Source organism: Kryptolebias marmoratus, linkage group LG5 (assembly GCF_001649575.2).
Source record: "Kryptolebias marmoratus isolate JLee-2015 linkage group LG5, ASM164957v2, whole genome shotgun sequence".
NCBI classification, from domain to species: domain Eukaryota; kingdom Metazoa; phylum Chordata; class Actinopteri; order Cyprinodontiformes; family Rivulidae; genus Kryptolebias; species Kryptolebias marmoratus.
In genome coordinates, this window is record NC_051434.1 from 24,138,621 (window position 1) to 24,157,274 (window position 18,654).

An 18,654-nucleotide genomic window follows, 5' to 3' on the forward strand; every position below is an offset into this window, starting at 1 on the left:
GCTAAAATCATTACTTTTGGCTCTGTTTGGCTGCTGGGAAATGTGAGGACAGGAGAGCTGAGGATGGCTGTCCTCATTGATCTGGGCAGGCCTCTAATCTCATTAACTGGGACTTGATTTATTGAGATGGGCCTCAAAGTGCACCAAGGTTATGGAAGCAAACACCAGGACACCCCACTACCACCACCCCTCCCACACGCTGAGGGTCACATGGAATTGAGGTCAATTGACTCTTCGGCTGACCCACGCTCCCACAATCCTTTACAGCAGCCAGTGCCTCCTCATTAATAGCAGTTTTCAGGGTGGTGGGGGGTGAAGTGGGAGGCGACAGGCTTGGTGAGAAAAAAAAGAGCATTAGGGGATAAATTATCAGCTGTAATGAGGCGAGGCGAGGCCGTGTGCAGTCATGAGAATCTTACAAGCTGCACAATGGTGCTAATAATGCAGCATGGTCGATACAGGCATCAAACGAAGCTATTGATTACACTGCAGCACAGAGGTAAATTGACCAATAAATAAAGATACAATCCAAACACATGGCCCCTGTAATTATATATATATTGAGCCTCTACTATATATGACACAGCTACAATTTGCTTATTCCTGCACGGTGTTTGAATAATTGGGAACATAATTAATGGAGAAAAAAGCTGCTATGTCTCAGTTTGGTTCAGTAACTTAATGGGACAATGGAGGTATGGTGGTTTGGTAAATACTGTATTTCAATTAAGTCTAGGAAGTTAAAAAAAATAGTTAAGATAATAAAAGATTTAAATTTAAACAAAGCTAATAAAATATTGTTTTACTCAGTTTGTTCAGACAGGACAGATATTGGCTGAAACAATACTCTGTGCTTCCACAAGCAATGGTAGGATGGAGCAGAAGATGGAGAGATTTGGGGACCTTGTCCACAGTAATGACGGTTGTGCTTCGGTCAGTTGTGGTGAAGAAAGAGATGAAAACTCTCAGTTCACTGGTCCATCTATGTTACAATCCTCACCTATGGTCATGAGGTTTGGGTCATGACTGAAAAAACAAATTCACAGATGCAAGTGAAAGTACAAAAACCCAGTAAAAGTGGTGGAAACTAAATGAAACATCATCAGTAGGGTAAAACTAACCTGTCTCACGACGGTCTAAACCCAGCACACGTTCCCTATTAGTGGGTGAACAATCCAACGCTTGGTGAATTCTGCTTCACAATGATAGGAAGAGCCGACATCGAAGGGTCATGTGACTGTTTTACAGTGTTTACATTGTCAGATATGCATAACAAAGTTAACAAAATGGGCGCACTGCTGGGCCCATGTCAGGAGGATGAGGAACTCCCTACAGTCCAGATACAACCAGAGATTGGTGAACAACAAAGTCTTACAGCTGTTCTATTCTTTCCTGTAGTATTTGAAGTGTACTCACTAGTACTAGGTACCAGCACCTCTAAATTTTTGTTTTTAGTGTACCATTACTTTTTATACTGCCACTTCTCATCCATTACCTTTACTTAACAAGATAAAAGTTGCCTGGATGGGAAGGAAAATGTCTTCAACTTCAGAATACAAGCCCACCTATTATTATTATTATTCTTTTTTTTTGTTGTTGTTGTTGTTGTTGAATTTCTCTCCTCTGGTGTTAATCACAACCTACACATGGGATGGTGAACCATCCAAATTCAAAGAAGAATTTTAAATCTTACTTCTAACATACAAAGCTCTCAACATATTAAATATGTCATTGTTCCATATTTTCCTAACAGAGCACTTCACTCTCGGACTGCAGGTTTACTTGTGGTTCCTGGAGTTTCTAAAAGTAGAACAGGAGGCAGAGCTTTCAGTTCTCAGGCTCCTCTCTGGTGGAACCAACTTCCAGTTTAATACTATGCTTAAGATGTTTCTTTTTGATAAATCCTATAGTCAAGGTTGGCTTGGGTTTTCTGAGCTATCCCTTAGTTATGCTGCTAAGTTGGACTGCTGGAGGACAAACTGACCACATTTCCTCACTCTGCTGTCTTTACACTCTGTACTTTCCATGCTTGTATTTGCAATTACTGCTATAATTGAGAATGGCATGACATAAAACTGGTTAGAGCAGTCACCTTACAGCAAGAAGGCTGCAGGATCACCTCCTACCCAGGCCCTTTCAGTGGATGTTCTCCCTGTACATGCATGGGTTTTCTCCTGGTTCTCTGGTTTCCTTCCACTGACCAAAAACATGCTTGTTAGGTTAATTAATAACTCTAAATTTTCCCTAGGAGTGAGTGAAAGCATGACTGGTTGTCTCTGTTGTCCCCATGATGGATTTGGACCTGTCCAGTATTCACTCAGAGATAGACACTAGCAGTCATTGTGCAAGGGCACCGCCCTAAAGAAAAAAGCAGCTAAAAAATGTATGGATAGATGTTGTCATTAACCTGTCTTTCTTTGTTTTTCTTCCTATAGAAACTACATCTGGACCCATTCTTCTGTGTTTGTCTGTATTTTTTGCTTGTCCTCTCAACACCCAGCCAGCCAATGCTAATGGCCACCCATCCTGAGCGTGGTTGTGGTTCTACTGGAGGCTTCTTCTTGTCAAAAGTGAGTTGTTCCTTTCCACAGTCACCTCAGTGCTCCTCACGATGGGAGACTGTACTAAAATGAAAAGTCATACCCGGAGACAACATTTGTTGTGAATTGGTGCTTTATAAATAAACTAATATGAACTGAATCCATGGTCCTGCTAATTCAGGTCATCAAGACACGTTGCAGGATGACCGATAGTTAGAAAGAATCCAGTACCTGTGGAAAGAGGTCAGGCTGTGATGGCACAGGGTTCTGTAATGCTTGGTGCAAGGAATACAAACATCCCCCCTTGGTGGGGTCTTCCAGAGCCTTCCCAATGTGTGTGGGTGCTCTCACTATTCCTTGTTTCAACATTGGGCCACTGTGACATCTGTCAGCTGACCCACATGCTGTAAAATTGTACAATCTAACCACCAGCTTCATTCAAACCTACAACATGACCCCTATCAAACTCCATCAAGTGCTGGTGTCATCTGAGTCTGCTGTCTTTTACTCACTGCTTTCACTGTTGGACTTTCCAGCAACTACCTAATAACAGTATTGCTCCATTCATGATGTCAAAACGTGTGCCCTCTGGTGCCTGTTCAAAAACATGGCAGCTCCACAGATATGAAAACATTTACAAACCCCTCACAGGTCTGCATGTGAACCAGATTGGACCCATTTCTTCTGTTTTGGTTTTTTGTCAGGTGGTGTATATATCAACTCCAATTCAACTGGTTTTCACTCAAAATAAATTCCCTCTTACATATACTTATATATTTGTAGAAAATTATAACTAAAAATAAAATAGTAGAGCATTTTACACTTTTTTTGAGAGACATACTAAAGCATTTTTGTCTCTGGACAAAATATGGTCACTGTGATTTGGCATCTGAGCCGTTTGCTTGGATTCAGTTGAAAAAAATGTAATTACCAGCAGGTTTTATTGGCAGAGGGTTACATAAATACACTGGCATGAAAAAGAGGGAAATATTGAGTGCTGCACATGAAAGAAAATGAGATGATAGTATAAAGTCCGAATTACACTCATTATATTAAAGATTTAGAGATTTGCTTCAAAACACAATATATGTTTGGTGATGAAAACCTGTTATTTTGGACTAAAATGATGCAGTTTTAGACAACTTGTGGCTAAGCAATAATAGCTCTTTGACACAGAGGAGCTTGTATTCTCAAGCTTGTAATGTTAAAAACTAATCAGGCGGTCCTAAAACATTTCAAGTACCACCTGAAAGAAACTAAACTCTTCCAGGACTACCATTACAACAGGCCTTTATTAAAAACCGTAACATTCCTTGAAGGAGTGCATATTGCCTACCACCTGTCATGCCAGAGTTTAAACTAAGATCATCTTATGATGAGAAATGATGAAGTTGTAGCCATTTTGGTCAAATCTGTTATGATGGAACCTAAACATTAAACTTTCTGTGAAAAATGTAGCTCTTTATTGTGCTTATACAGCTGTAAAGTAAGTGAAATATTTGTAATTTCTCAACTACCCAGTTTGTCTGGTTTATGAGAAATAGTGTGAGAACTACCCTTCTGAGCAGTCCAGACATCTCAGACCCAGAGAAGCAGGGGACACATAGTTTGCATTGTTTTAAAAAAAATGAAAATGAGTTTAAAAAAAACATGCATTTGACTAACCTGGTATTCACTGGGCCAGAAAGTGCTGACTGCAAGCTCCACCTGGTGCCACTGGTGGCCCTGGGAGCCAGAGATGTTCCACACAGCACTGCCTTTGGGGCCCCCGTTAACTCGAATGTAAACCTGGAGGGCTCCAGGACTGTGGCCGTCGCGGCTGTACAGGAAGTAGCTGAACTGGATGCAGTGGGTGTCGTTCTCGCTGAGGGGAAGCAGGTGCAGCTGCGCTCGCTGGGCCCCCATATGCTGCGAGGAATTCACCATCATAAAGGACCCTTGTGGGAAAAAATGGAAAAAAAGAACAATTTCTTTCTTTAAGTCCACATGTTTATTCACAGAACTGTTGGCATTCAGCTTACTGCAGAGACTTTGGCTCGTAAAAAGAATCTGCTGTACCTCCACATGTTCCACAGACTGCAGATATCTGAGGATTTCACCTACAGCTAAAGCCCTGTGATTCATGTGATGTGGAAAACATGGATGGAACTTGGGAGTTTGACCTTAAAAGTGGATTTTACCGTAAAACATGGCATGCCATGTAATCTGTTAATATGTTTAATTCATCTTATAAATCCATGTTTGTCTTGCTATTGTAAGTGTTTATCAGACTTTACACTGACATTCACAATGAATGAGACAGTATTCTGGCTGCTGCAGCTTCCTGTATCTGTGGGGTGGGGGGGTTGATGAGTGGAGGGGAGCGGAGAGGAGTCATTTCTATGCCATCATATTGACCGTGCAGTGAGACTGATGCATGCATACATATTAGACTGAACAAGCAACAGTGTGTTAAAGGTGTGAAACTCTGGGTGTTTTCTCACTGCAGCTGACACAGAGTAAGGCAGGCTGTTGTGTCATATAATACAATCACACTCCTATCTCAATTAACTTTTTTAGACTTCATTGATAGCTTTTCTCCTGGTCACAATAATGTTTTAACTTGTCAGAATAGAAATTAAATATAATTACAAACACATCACTTCAACCATGAAAGAAATAGGACCAAACACACAAACAGATAAAGCCAAAAGTTCCTGTTCTATGGGTCCTGCCATGCTTTATAGCTATGGAAAAAGTGTTGCCAACGCCTCAGTAAGGAGAGCAGCTATTGGCTGTCCTAAAAGTTGCTAAATGATGTCATCTTATTTGCATAATTGGTCATGTGCATGTAATTATACTGGAACCTATAGGAGACAGAAATAATGTTGTGGCAGAGACGTTGTGGATGTAATAGTTTACTACTTCTATGTGTCTTTACTCTCATATAAACACATGTGAGAAACTTTATTTTATAAAATAATGTTTAAACTTATCACAAAAAATTTAAATACTTTAGTAAATCATTAAATATTTTGTTGAACTGAAACACTTTTGGCTGTGTGAAATTTGTCAAATTTCATTTAAATTTTGATTGTTTTTCTATTGACTTGTTGAAATTTTATTAATCCACCGTATAATAAGACACCTTTTAGATGAGGAAAAAAGTGCTTCATTCATAAAACATGAGAAGTAAAGTGGAATTTAAAAACACGAAGAGTTCACAGGCTCTGCTACAAGGCAAAGCTGTGTCCTGAAATGTGAAAAATAACAAGATCCAACTGACTGAGTTTCACCTCTAACACCTATCCTCAGATAAATCTGTCATGTTAGTTTCCAGCAGCTGAAAATTGTCTGACGTTTCCATATTTTTAAAACAGAGGCAGAGTGCCAGAGTTGGCAGCTTAGAGGATCTGTGAGTTTCTGTCTGGTTATTTGTCTGTTTCTACCTGTGCTCTGCTTCCACAGGTTGTCTGCTGCGTCACAGAGACACTGGGTGTCAGACTGGACTGCCAGCTCTCACAGAACAGACCCACTGAACGGATCCAGTGGGGGAAATAAAAGGAGCCATTTGCTTTTAATCCAACCTTCAAAGTATATGAAGCTGAAATTTAGGTGAAAGATAAATCATTTTGTACTTTCATTGCAAGCTCCTGCTGCTTATTTACCCTTTAAAATAATATGTTGCAACAGTTATTTCAACCTCCTGCAGCCGTTAATCTGGATTCATACTCTGTGAGATCTGAAGAAATCGCCTCTTGCCTACATGGTTGTGAGCCTTTTTTTGTGCAGACATTTTATACTCCATGATAAGTGTAGATGAGTGTTCTCTTCCTTCCACTCTTCTCACCCTGTACAGACTTTTGCTTCTCTTACTGTGACCACAAATTTTAATTCTACAGACTGAGACAGTACGCACCGCTTGGCAAAGAAACCGCCATCGTTTCTGGCAGACGGTGAATGATAACGAGCAAACGTAGCGAAGGTGTCCTTACACTGCCTGGCTGAAGAATACTCTCTCCTGGCCAGCACATCCACAGAAAGCCGCCTGTGTCTCCTCCCTGTCTCCTAACTGCAACATGTCCTTCCAGAAGTTCTTCATCATTTGACTATCTTCATAAGTTTAGCTAAAGATGGCAGCCTCAGCAGAGCAGTTGAAGTGAAATGACACCATTGCAGTTCACCTGCTTTTCTTCATAAACAAAGTTCTGACCAATCACACAATAGATGACAAATACACCTGAGAGAAAAAAGTTAAGGCCAGACCTTGTTTAAAGAATGGGCTCTCAGAACGATGAGAGTTTCACCACTGAAGCACATGTCTTTACGTCTCAAGGAGTATGAATCAGGCTTTAAATTTCATTCAACCATATGTCAATTAGAAATAAAAGAAAAAAAAAAATATTGCCTTCATGATGGTTTAGAGATCTCTGGGCATCATTAATCTGGTAGGCCTTAACTGACTCATTAGGACTTATGAAAAACTGTCATTTGAAAACTGCCAGCTGATGAAAATAAATTATGACTCAATCATGAGTCTGCTAAGCAGCTGATGGGGAGGAAGGCCATTTTTTCCAAAACAAAATTGGATTTGGTAAAAATAAAATGAAGTTCATATCTATCAACTGAAAAGTCATGATTAAATATGAGTTAGGAGCAACATGAGGAGTTTTATCAGAGTGTGGAAAAGAAAAAAACAAATACAGTTTAGTTAACTGAAGAGTGTTGGATATTGTGCAACAGCCAGCAGCACAGAAAACAGCACAAAAGGACAAACTGATTCCCTGAACCTGACGTAAATGTCAACCAATGTTTTAGTTTTAGGAAAGACTTTAAAATGACCCTCAGAGTCATCTGATCCTGAATAAGCTTAAAGTACCTAAATGATCACTTTAAATATTGTTTAACAGTAATTTTCTTGTCTTTCAAATCTTTATTGTATATGTTTTGGAGCCCTGTGAGCCCACTTATAGCACCTGGCCCTGGTTGGGAACGACTTTCAATTACTACCGCACCAAGTATTACTTTAATATCTGTAAAATTCACTGAGGTATATCCTTTTGTGTGATGGATAAATTAAACAAATGGGCAGCTGTCTTGAATAGTTTTACACCCAAAAGTTAATAAGTTGCAGATGTACAGTTGATAATTATATAATAAGAGTTTCTAGGAAGTACTAACAGACAAACAAGGTTGACTCTAACAGTTAATGCCAAGATATCAAGCAAAGATGTCGCTCAGTGTTGTGCACTCAAAGTATGCATTGAGGACAATAATCAGCCACTACCACAATAAATTTGATCATTTATTTAATGAATTTATTACCTTAGACTGCTCAAAGCTCCCTCAGGGCTAAAATCTAATCTTTCACTCATCGTTGGATCAATTGTTTAATGTTACACAGGAGAATGAGAGCATACTAACTCCAAATAAAAATCTTTAGCATGCAGCCATACCTGCCTGGTGCTGTTTGCAGTCTAAGTAGGCAGCGAGTATTGTGGGTAATGTAGTTTCCTCGGTGCTGCAGTTGAGAGAGAGTGCAATCACAGCCTCGCCTCCTGCCATTAATCATACTGACACAGTTATTAGGCCCTAATGGCAGCCTAGGGAATGCTTAAACCAGAGAGATGGTGATAATACTTACACACTGACATGCAGGACGGATATCAGCACACACACACACACACACAACCTTCCTCTCATAAACACACACACTGAGTTCACATCCATGTCTTCCTGACCTTCCCAGGAGTAAGAGGTACCCTCTTCTATCAGTTCCTCCTGTTCATTCTTGTCCTTTCAAATAATCCTGATTTCTTTCCTTTTCCTACAAACCATTTTCTAATGCTGCAGTACTGCTAAACACATGTGTAAATGTCAACACTAAGATCAGCTTTATCAGCTGGTTATCACCCGCTGCTAAATGAGAAAAACTGATGATGTTTTTGTCCATGTCTGTGTGTGCATTTGTCAGAAAAATATCTCATAGAACACTGGTTGGATTTTAATATCGCTCTCTGAAAGTAATCAATGCGGGTACGTCTAAAACTTATTAACTTTCAGATACAACTTTATTCATAATAGCTGCCCTAGCCACCTGACCTTTGGAAACACTAACTCAGTCAATGACCTAAACTTCAATGTGGTCATCCCCAACACATACTCCAAGCACACGTCATTCAAGAATTATTTTTGCTTAAAACTTTGATTTAAATAGATGGAGTCAACCTTGTTTCCCTTTTAGCAAAATATCACAAAAGTGGCTATATGTCTGTCACTTTTACAGCTATTAGGCTACAGATTGGGGTGGTGGTAGCTGGAACTCATCCTCTACAAAATCTTTGCATTAAATCTTGGTATTAACTGTTAAAATCAACACTGTCTTTCTGTTACCAACACATCTTATGAAGCACTGGACACAATTTAGTGAAACTCTCAGCAGGTAATCATTGATTAATGTTTGGTGTCAACCCAATTCAACATGGCCACGGCAGCTAATCAAACTTAACCAGCACAATAATGGTTTTAACTCTGTCAATTTAACAGATATTGAGCTCTTTTTGATGTGAACACTGGCACATTTATGAGGTCAGCGGCGGCTGATAAGCCTTTATTAGTAAATGCATAAATCAGTCATTAAAAATGTAGAGTATTTGCAGGTGATACATTTTCCACAGGTAACCAATGCCGTGTGCAAACTAAACTCAGTCTTTTTGCACTTCAATGAGCTCCAAAAGAGGATACTTCTGAGTGCAGGTACTTGTTTGTCTATAGCAAAAAGCTATACTGTGAGTGTAGTTGTAGAGAAAATGTCCATGTCATTCTGATTATAGAGTAATATTTGGTATTGTTCCTGGTTTAATGTGTAACCTGAAGCGTGTTGTGTCTGCATAGTCAGATTTATGCTGGAATCTTATCAGTCCATACATGTAACTCAATCTGGTCAGATCTATGGACAAACTGGATATGAAGAGATTTAAAATGCATTTCACAAAGCCTGCCTGACCGCTATCCATTCCCTCCCTCAGTTCAGCTATCCTTGCCCCAAAAAGCACGGATGAGACGTCAACCTGCCAGAAATATCCTGTGATAACAAGCAGCTGCTGTCCTCTGAGGTCTGGCTGCACTCTTTGGACAACACTGATATTTTTCTCTCCCTCACCTGCTTGCAGGGGAAGGCTGAGCGGTCTCTGGCTCGGGCCTCTGCTGCTGCTGCTGCTTTGATGAGCAACTTCTCCTGGGGGGCTGTGTGCTTAAATTGCTTTTTCTTTAGCTGTAAGAGCAGGAGTGCCTCATTGTTGGAGGGCAAGTCTCCAACTGTCCTTATGACAAAATTGCATGGGGAGATGTGGGAGTGGGGAGGAGGCAGCAACCATACAAAGCTCCAGCCTTGCCACTGTTATTCTTATTATATTCAAACATCTTTAAGGAATCCATTCCATGTAGTGAGCCATGTGCAGACGTGTCCTCTTTGCTGTTAAAAGATTTCGTTCAGATTCAGGTTTGCTAAAGCTACCTATTGAGTAAAGGAGTGGGCTGCACAAAATCCAACCAGGGTGAGACTGAAACTAAAAGTGCCTCTTTTCAGTTTTCTCACAATTTTGAGTCACCAATTAGTCTCCAGCAGTTGCATCTGGTGAGATACTACCTTAAGATTTAGGAAAAAACAACTTACTAACAAACAGTAATCTTTCAAATGAAACTTGAATCTTTTGTTTGACTCAGTGTTCATTCCTGCCTTTAAAATCTAAACTTCAAAAGCATTATTAAAATGACTCAAAACAGGACCGTACATGGAATTTCCTATCATTAATTGTTGTTTCAGGTATAAAATTTAAAGAAATGAGTCAAGTCCTTTTTAGTTTAATCAGTTGTGCTCACCACACCGTTAAATTTCTGTCCAACATTGTTCTCATGTGATCAAAACTATTGCAGTGTTTAGATATAAATCCAAGGTTTACAAACTACATGCATCTTTCAATCATTCAAAAGTTCTCAGGTCTTTTGATATAGGCCATATAGGTGGTTGCCTAAGGCACCATCTGCAGGAGCCCTCAAAAAAATACAAATTTCAAATAAAAAAGTCGTAATGGTTTGCAGCCCCAGCTGGTGCTTTTGCTCTGAGTCCATCTTGAAAATAAAAAAAAAATGAACAAATACAGAAACAACAACAACAACCCCCCCTGTTGACTTTCATTATTGACCTGTCCCAGTGGAAGAGGGGGATGGGACAAGTAATCAGTGTGTGTCTCAGGTAGCAAGTCCTATTGACAGATGTCAAACACAAGTCTTATTTATCACGTTCGTCAAAGCCCTCTGGAGAAAAAACGAGGTGGAAAAAAGGTTCCAGTGTAGAGATTTGTCATCTTTTCTAACAATAATGAATGCTCTGTTCATTTGTGCTAGCCAGTGGCTAACTACACTGAAATAAAACAAAGTTGTCTAATAATGCTACTGTAGATACTGTACCCAGCTACTGCAGCTCCATGTTTTGCTGGACAGATGCTTTGAGAAAACATTTTCAAATATTCACAAACTCTCTGTCATCATTTACACATGAAAACTCATTCTGGTCTGTTCATCTGGAAGGCTTTTGTCTATCTGTCCACACATGGAGGCTATGAAACACCAACAAACTGCCCAAACCTTAAAATATCCATAGTGACAGAAATCAGTGTGAATTGCAGCTTGTTCACATATCCCAATTTTCATTTGAATGCAATATTGCCATACATTTGACCATTTTAAAAGAAGTCTATTTAGTCTATTTAAGAATACCAATAGTATTAAAAGCTGCCTTACAACTTCTAATATTATGGCAAAAGTAGCACAATGAAATATGGACTTCAACCATCAGTATTTATTCAAGTTCTCTATAGGACATATTAAAGTTAGAATAACTTATCCACTTAAAAAAAATAATTTAAATTAATATAAATTAAATTTCTTAACATTGTGTCACTCCTGTAGTTGAATTACTTCATGTGTTGTAATGTATGCTTACTGAAGGATTATATATGTGTGTGTGTGTGTGTATAATCAAACAATCCCTTTCTTTATATTTGCATCTATTCAACAGCCTGAGAACACCCCTTCAAGGGCAACATATCCAGATGTATGCGACTCGGTCAGCGAGCCACCACTGATCCTGCGGTCTGCCCATCCCTGTCTGATACAGTGATGAGCGAGTTAGTCAGCAGAGGACCCCATCAGGTCAAAGCAGACTTCAGCTTGGCAAAACAAGAAGATGGAAGAAGTTAACATCACCACCACTTCTACAGGCAATGGAGACAATATAAAAAAAAAGATGCTGCTTCTATTGCAAGTTGGTTGGGGCGCCAAACCTTAGGGTGCCAAAATGGCTAGAATTGGCCCTGTTTCAGGGTCTTTTTATACCTAAAATATCTGAACCACAACCTGAACAAGTGTTAATCTGTTTGTTCTAATCAATATATATAATCTTTAACGTTTTTCTTATGCAAACACAAAAAACAATCTTACACAGTAGAATGTGGTCCTGTCCCTAATATTGCAATGGACTGCTAACACTTGACACTGATTGGGTTCCATACCAGCAGCATCAAAAGCAGGTGTGTTGCTACTTTACCATGTAACCCAAATATTGTTTGAATGAATGAATGGTTAGAAATTAACAGTTCTGCTTGCTGACAGAATAGTATAGTAGCACCTTTACTACAGCTAGAGTCATTCATTCCTGTCACTGGCTGCTGCACTGATTTTTCATTGTGCACTTTTCTGCAACCAATTTTATTTTTTATTTTTTGTTCTCTCCTGTTCTCTCATTTTCTTTCATCGTCTTGGAAAACACTTGGTATGTCCGAGTTTAATAGATTTTATTTTATTTTTTTCATGTTTGAGGTTACATATATATTTCTACAGCTGGTTGAAAGGTTTGTATCATCAAAAAGAGTTTTAGCCCAGAAACTACCCAAAGCAATAATTAGTTTGAGTTGAACCAGAACCCCTTTATTCAAAGAGATTGTGTTCAAAAGTTTGATTAGGACTGGACCTTTGAGGGGTTTTATATTAGGAATTTAGATTCAGACCAAATGTAAAAATTAAAAAGATAAACTAGGCAAGTTAGAGCTAAAAAACTATGTTTTTTAACTAGTAAGTGAGTAATAGTACATGTATTTATATACTGAACTGTCAGGAGTCAGAGTCCGACATCTGGATTGAACACTTAGTCAATCTGGACTCAGCCCACATGTTATATTGCTTTGCACTGGAATGCAATATAAGATTGCAACAAAGTGCTTTTACCAGTGTGGTGATGTAGCATGGTGTGGCTCCTTGAAGAGCATGGGGGGAGTGAGGGAAAGATAACTGGAGCACATGTCTGAGACAGAGGAAAATTACCTGTAAAATGTTGAAATTCTAATTCTAAGTGTAGTGTAGGCTGCTGTACCAACAATAAATGCTATGACTCTAAGTCATGAGTTAACTGTGTCTGTTTTCCCTCTGCTGTGTAAAGAAGAGGGGGGTGTAGACTTTGGCCTCTGTGTCATTATCAGAACCTATGGCAGCAGAAAAGTAATGTTACATTGGCACAGCAATAATGGCATTATTCTTAATGTGGAAAAAAATAAAATAAATAAAAAACTTAGAAAATACAATTTTCCAACATCATTCTCAGGAATAAATGTAGAATATGGTTCAAATTGCAGCTACTGGACAAATAAAGACTGAAATCAGGGACTCCACCTGACAACACGTTTGATGCTAAGGGTTTAGCAGATCATTAAGAGCAGATGGTGCCATTTTTCAACCTAAGTTACCCTGAAGCCATTTGTAAGTTTTACCTCAATCATGGTGATGCTACAGTGTCTAGTTGCCTTTAACTTCTTTTTATTTTAATATGTTTACTCCTGTGTGAAAACAAAGACATTTTATTTTGAAGCATAAAAAGTAATTAATTTTACAGTAAATTTTAAATTAAACTTGATAAACATACAGAACACAATACACATTACTATTAAGTATTACAGCAGCTTAGGTTACCAAACAGACCATTTCTTTAGGTTATAATTTGTAAAATGTAATAATATGGATTTGCTTAGTGCTAGCTGAAGCACTCACTTTTTTCATACTGTTGTCTTAACAAAAGAGAAATTGTTTAAGGGTTACTAAAACTTTTTTTTCATTTTAATATTACTTTTATTACTTTAACAGACTAAACTGAAAAGAACCTAAACTATCATCTACAGACTGATAAGAAGGCCTTATTGTTTATGTAAAATATGGATCAGGCAGGTTAGCTGCAAAATAGCTTTCTATCTTGTTTTACAGTAGTTGAAGTGTAAAAGAAAAGAAAAGGAGGCTCTTGGATGTTTGAACATAAATTTGTTAAAAACAGGCTCCAGCTGGAGGTCAACATGATTGATAAAGTAATTAGAAAACAATAGAACCCACAAAGATATCACCATCTCTGATAACCTTCCTCATCATCCTTGAGGACACACACCGGCACATACTGTACAGTAAAAGCACACAAACTGTTGTAAAAATACACTGAATGGAGAGAAATTCTTTATAAATCCATAAAAGCTGATAAGACTCATCTAGTTTTCCCATGACCCTGCCAAGGTTGAGAGAGCATGTATTAAGAGATTAGGGGATGGTCTGAGTGTGGGGTGGGAGACTGAGTCATAGGTCTGCCTGCTTTTATCACACTTAGACTAAGTAAAAAGGAGAGGAGCTGAAAGTAGAGGGGGTGGAGCAAAGCAAAAAAAGGGAAAGCAGAGATCCAGAGGGCTTTTATCTTTATGTTAGTGCCTGTCATTTTTCGTTTGAATCCCTCAGCTGCCATCAATAATGCTTTGTAAAACTGCAGCAGCCCATTCTGCAGAATGACAACACCATCTTTCCTTTGAAAAGGCCAAGCAAAACCTGCTGCATTTTAATCACATTTTTATCTAAGATTTTCTACCTCTCTCTGCTGCTGTCACCCCGCACTATGAACAGCAGTTAGCCGTCTGCTTTTAGCTGATGTTGATCAGAGCTGTAGAACTAGCAACGGTGACCCCTGGTTCCTCTACTTCAGGGCATCTGGAGGCAGTTTGTCCAGATTTCCAATCTGGGTTCTAAATTTGATATTTGCTCTCTGCTATTTCTTCTTTTTCTTTCTAATATTGCATCTCGGACCTTGACTGACCTCAGATGATATTGCTCATACGAGAGATGTAAAGTGCAGCCAATGTGGCAGATTGAACGGAGAGGATGGAGAGGTAGGGGGTGTGAGGGAATAGTCGTCCTGTTTGCTCTTCTTTGTACCTGGCTATGGAACGTGATTTGTTCAGCTGGAGAGAACATGAGAGCTGGGGTTTGTTTACTGGAGCCAAGAGGCAATGCAGATTTTGCCATTTACAGAGTGACAGAGCTCACAGCGCCCAAATGGGAAATGTGCAAACAGACAGCAGCTGTCGTGAATGCGACACTGACAGAGCCTAAACGTCCCGTGAACAATACAGTTCGAGCTAATAAATTCCCCTGACGAAACTCCAGAACCTGGAGACTGCCAACAACAACAGAGTTGTTTCAGTGTTTCTACACGGACGCCTCCAACAAGCACCGATTAGCAGAACAGACTGAGTGAAATGTGCCAAAAATATGCATCATACACTACGTGGCTGCTATGAGTTCTCCCTGTGTGCTGCTGTTCTTTTCAGTCAAACCTTCAAAACTACTCAAAGGCAAATAAAAATGATCAGCTTGCAGATTTTGCTGACATGTACCTTCCTACTAAAACCTACTGCAGACTGAATATGACAGCAACCCTCAAAGACTGCAGGAGGAACACAACAAGCCGAATGTCTGTTTCATCTGTTCCTACAAGCTAATCACACTCTTTCTGTCAGGCATTTGGGGCTCAGCGGGTAGTGTACAGTGAGATTTCAAAGGTTTCCCTGTGAGAACAGGTGCCTGCTGGAGTTGCAAATGACCAGACAGTCAGACAACCAATCACAAAATAGAAAAAAGTAAAAACATCAACCAAGGCATGACTGGTCTTTGCAGGGTTGAGGGAAATCTTTTGGACCTGTATTAAAAACACAGCAGGCTCCCCTTTGTATGTAATAAAGGGAGATTTGTCGTGGAGGAGGCTTTTGAGCAAGCAGAAAATCTGTGTAGTAAGGTTCTGGTGGTTTCTCATCATGATTGCAGGGTCCTGGGTGGAGCCCGGTGGCAGCAGTGGCAGTGTATCCATGACACAGGGCATCTGCAAACTGCTGTGGCCTGGTCATGCCTAGGCTATGGTCAGGAAACAAACTAGTACACAAGTGATAACCATGGCAGTAGAATCGTTAGAATGGTATAGCTGCATCCTGAAGCTGAAGACCCTCCTGTTAGGGCTGTGAGTGGTGGTGTGCATTATAGGCCCGTTCAGCTTATGTCAGCAGATCATACAAGCTATGTTTACCTGAGACCATGGGTGGAAATCCCCAGGGGGTCGGGACCCCCCAATGTTGTAAAAACTAAGATTGCCCTCCCCAAACAATTATTTCAGAAAACTATACTTCTAAGCAATATAAAAACAGAATGCGTATCTGCCATTTATAAAGACAAAACTATGAATTTATGCTTTTCAAAAATTATGTCCCCTACCCCCCCCATCAGTCTAACACTGGTTTCGTTTTTATGTACATAATAAAGAAATTCACAGGAAGCTGTTTGACGGTGGAGCTAACATGGATAAATAGGTTCTAGTAGGAAACCATTTAAGACAATTTTCTGTCAGTACAGTTATTAGAGCCTCTGCCTGTCAAACAGAAAAAACAGAGTTTGAATCCTCGACAGAAAGGTACGTTTTTTTTACGTCTCCCACCCCGAAAATTGCTTTTATTAAATCTCCGTTTATTTTTCCCCTCCCCAATAATGAAACAAAATTGATACCTTAGCCTGACACTCCAGATGGCAATATGTTTGTTTATTGCATTAAGTGGTTCTTGTTCAAGACAAGTAGTTTCTCACTAAAATGATCAAAATATGTCTCATGTTTAAACATAACCTTTGCTTCTATTTAGGAATTCCACTAAAGACAGGATCCAAACAACAATGGTCTTCAAAGTGACAAAAATACAAACAATGTTCATCCAGGACAGAGTGAGGATAGGTGGACACCATTCTCCGTCCCTGTTCTTGGGACTCTTTTGCAGGATGCGTCCTCCCATCACCTGGGTAACGTGCCTCTTGGTCCTGTGTCCAACAAAACATTGCCATTTTGATGTGGGTTGCCCTGCTGCTCTAATCTGGGTCCGGCTCCCCAAAAAACATGCTGTCTCACTTCCCTGACTGCGTCCATCCTAAAGAGCGAGGTCCCAGTGTTCTGCTCTGAGGGCTGGATGAGGTTTGGTGTGAGGGACAGCGTCCTGGTGACTCACTCTGGATTCAAACCTCAAAGCTCAAACTCCATTGTGGTGCAATGGTCTTACTCTGACTTTTGCTGAAGAAATCTACACAATCAGCTATGAGCTCTAATGCTATTCTAAAACCACATAGCTGTAGGCAAAACACTGCAAATTGTCAACCATCATGTTGTTGATGTCACAGAACGAGCCCTATAGACCATGGTGAACTCATTGATGGAGGAGCTGTAAGCAAAAACAAAAAAATCAAGCAAACAGTTTTTATTTGGGAAGTCTCTCCCATCACTGAGTCCAACACCCTCTCCTCCTTATTGTAACCAGAACAGTTAGTTCTGTTATTTCTGCAGATAGAAGGAACATGTATCACAAGTAGCTGACAACCCAGAGAAGAAAGCATCACCACAGTGTACAATGACTGTGGTGCTTTAAAATCTACAAAAGAGAAGCTGAATAAAGTTTGATGAGGAAAATGTTCCATGTTGCATTCAGCAGTCACACCAATTTTTTTTTCAATTAAGTCAGAAAAAATAATTATCCAGGAGCTGTTTGTGAAGCGGGTATTCCTGTAGCCCTAAGCAAGAATTTGTGGAAACAAAGGAAATATGAAAAATGGTCTGAAAAGTTGTCCTCTGGTTGTGCTTGCATGCTTATATAGTATTAATAAACAACACAGATGCTGCTTCAGCAGAAGAAATTACAAGTCTGAAGCTACTGACAACAAAAAAGTTTCATCAACTACTTACACTTTATCACACTCAACAAATCTAATAATATTCACAATAAATACACAACTATATTTACCATGAACCCTGATGAATCAAATCTGGTACTTAGATCTTAGAGACATAACAATTTGACTGATTTGATTTTCTGCTTTAAAACCCAAGACACTTTTGTAAAAAGCTGGAACTTGGACATCTTTTAGCCACCTCAGTGTGATTTTTGAACAGACTGAGGCAGAGGGTGGGGGGGGGGTAAAGCCAATCCACCCTGATGCACCTTTGTGTCGTGGAGTTAGGAAGTAACAGAGCAAAAACAGTCAACGTGAAAAATTAGGCTGGCTTTGTCGCTCAATATTGTTGAGCTTCAATATTATTGAAGTGATGACCTCTGGTCTGTGCAATCACTTGGTCGCAGAATTAAACAACAACTGACAAGAATCAGTTAGCGGACCCGGAATTTCAACCCAGACACAGGAGTTGACAGTTAACTTGTCTTTATTGTACTGCACGGGGAATGCTATGCGTAGCAGGAGGACCTCAGATCGCCGTACTGGGAAGAAACGAGACAGTCTTATTATCCACACGATAACCAGGAAGTAACCATGGGCTGAGAAGGTTACACTGACCTGGATGGTGGTGCGACGGGGACCGGAACCTGATCCTTGTAGAATAGTGGCGGTGAGAAGTCCAGGAACGGGAACGAGGATCAGCATCTCCGAAAGGTAGGCCGCGGGAGCAAAGCTTAACACTTGGTCGGACAGGCAGGGGTCGAAGCCGGGAGTAATAGTAACAGGCAGCGGTACCAGAGGGGCAGGCGAGAAATCCAAGTCCAGGTCACAGGCAGGGGTCGATGTCCAGAAATCCGAAGTCCAGCAAGAATCCGACAGGGGCAAGGCGTGGGGAAAAATCCAAAAGGCAAGAGCAGGGTCGAGGCACAGGAAGTCAGTCTGAGAACGCTGGAGAATTACTTGCTGTTGGGCTTTCATAATCTGGCACTGGAGGAGAGCAGAGAAGGAGAATATATAGGGC

The 18,654-nt window shown here is 40.0% G+C and overlaps 1 protein-coding gene across 5 annotated transcripts in view; it reads right to left on the minus strand.

Annotated features, from left to right (window-relative positions):
• ptprua (protein tyrosine phosphatase receptor type Ua) overlaps window positions 1–18,654 on the minus strand; it is a 391,037-nt gene that overhangs the window by 202,662 nt on the left and 169,721 nt on the right. For 4 of the 5 annotated variants that reach the window (XM_017431881.3, XM_017431879.3, XM_017431882.3 and 1 more), the window contains exon 3: window positions 4,206–4,477. In XM_017431881.3, the coding sequence (XP_017287370.1) occupies window positions 4,206–4,477 (272 nt within the window). Of the gene's footprint in view, window positions 1–4,205; window positions 4,478–18,251; window positions 18,573–18,654 lie in introns of those variants that run through there. The other variant, XM_037975676.1, reaches the window with a different exon arrangement.